The 993-nt window shown below is 37.0% G+C and overlaps 1 protein-coding gene across 1 annotated transcript in view; it reads right to left on the bottom strand.

Annotated features, from left to right (window-relative positions):
* The window catches only part of MRPS35 (mitochondrial ribosomal protein S35), a 36,662-nt gene that overhangs the window by 1,776 nt on the left and 33,893 nt on the right, over positions 1-993 (bottom strand). Inside the window, exon 8 of the mRNA XM_023738104.1 lies at positions 5-96. Within this exon, the coding sequence (XP_023593872.1) occupies positions 5-96 (92 nt within the window). The remainder of the gene's footprint in view (positions 1-4; positions 97-993) is intronic.

Genomic DNA, 993 nt, shown 5'->3' with positions numbered 1-993 from the left:
AAGCGTTTCCAGGATATTTTTTTCTGAGGAGCTGTTTTTCCATACATACTCCTCCATGTCCGCTTCAGTCTTATTTTTCTCCCATTCTTCAGTTTTCTGAAAGAAAAAGGTTCTGAATTATGAGAAATATTATCAAAAGACTTTTTTAATTGATTTTGGTGGTGGTGGTGGTAGTGGTGAGAAGTTTGGAAACTGGAGAGCCCTTGGTCAACAACTTATATCTACACTTTGATTTATTTTCCTTCTCCAGCACTAGTATCCATGTGGACAAACAGCTTTAGGGCCGCACACTGTATTATGTGAATGCTGGGCTGTCAAGCTCCGTTAGCACTCAATAACTCTATCCATATAATTTACACTTTATCTGCCTTCAAAATTTCACTGTTTCCCAGGAGAAAGAGAAAATTCATTTCTTACAGCTTTCTATTCCCTAATCCTAATACATCAACATTTCACATTTTTGAGGTTAAAAGTAATGAGAGTTGAGAGGTAACTGTATTTATCTTTGTTACATGCCTGTAGGGATGTCAGAAATGACTATTATAAAAAGAATTAAAATATAATACATGTATAATAAGTGATTTTGTAATCATGACTTCATGTATTCTGGAATATTTTTGATTATTTTAACATTCTGTGAAAAATTAAGCAACACAGCTAACAAAGAGAAGTGATGAATACCAGCCACATACATTCCTTCCAAATTAACACATAACTATACTATGAGTTACGGGCTCAGAATGTTGTTGTAGTTAGGCGCCCTCAAGTCGGTTCCGACTCATAGCAACCCTATTACAACAGAACAAAACACTGTCTGGTCCTGCCACATCCTCACAATCGTTGCTATACTTGAGCTCACTGTTACAGCCACTGTGTCAATCCATCTCATTGAGGGTCTTCCTATTTTTTGCTGACCCTCTACTTTGCCAAGCATGATATCCTTTTCCAGGGACTGGTCCCTCCTGATAACATGTCCAAAGTACATGAGATTAA

The sequence above is a fragment of the Trichechus manatus genome, unplaced genomic scaffold, assembly GCF_000243295.1.
Source record: "Trichechus manatus latirostris isolate Lorelei unplaced genomic scaffold, TriManLat1.0 scaffold00112, whole genome shotgun sequence".
Lineage (NCBI taxonomy): Eukaryota > Metazoa > Chordata > Mammalia > Sirenia > Trichechidae > Trichechus > Trichechus manatus.
The sequence above is the reverse complement of the archived record's forward strand: the minus strand, read 5'-3'. Positions and strand labels throughout refer to the sequence as shown.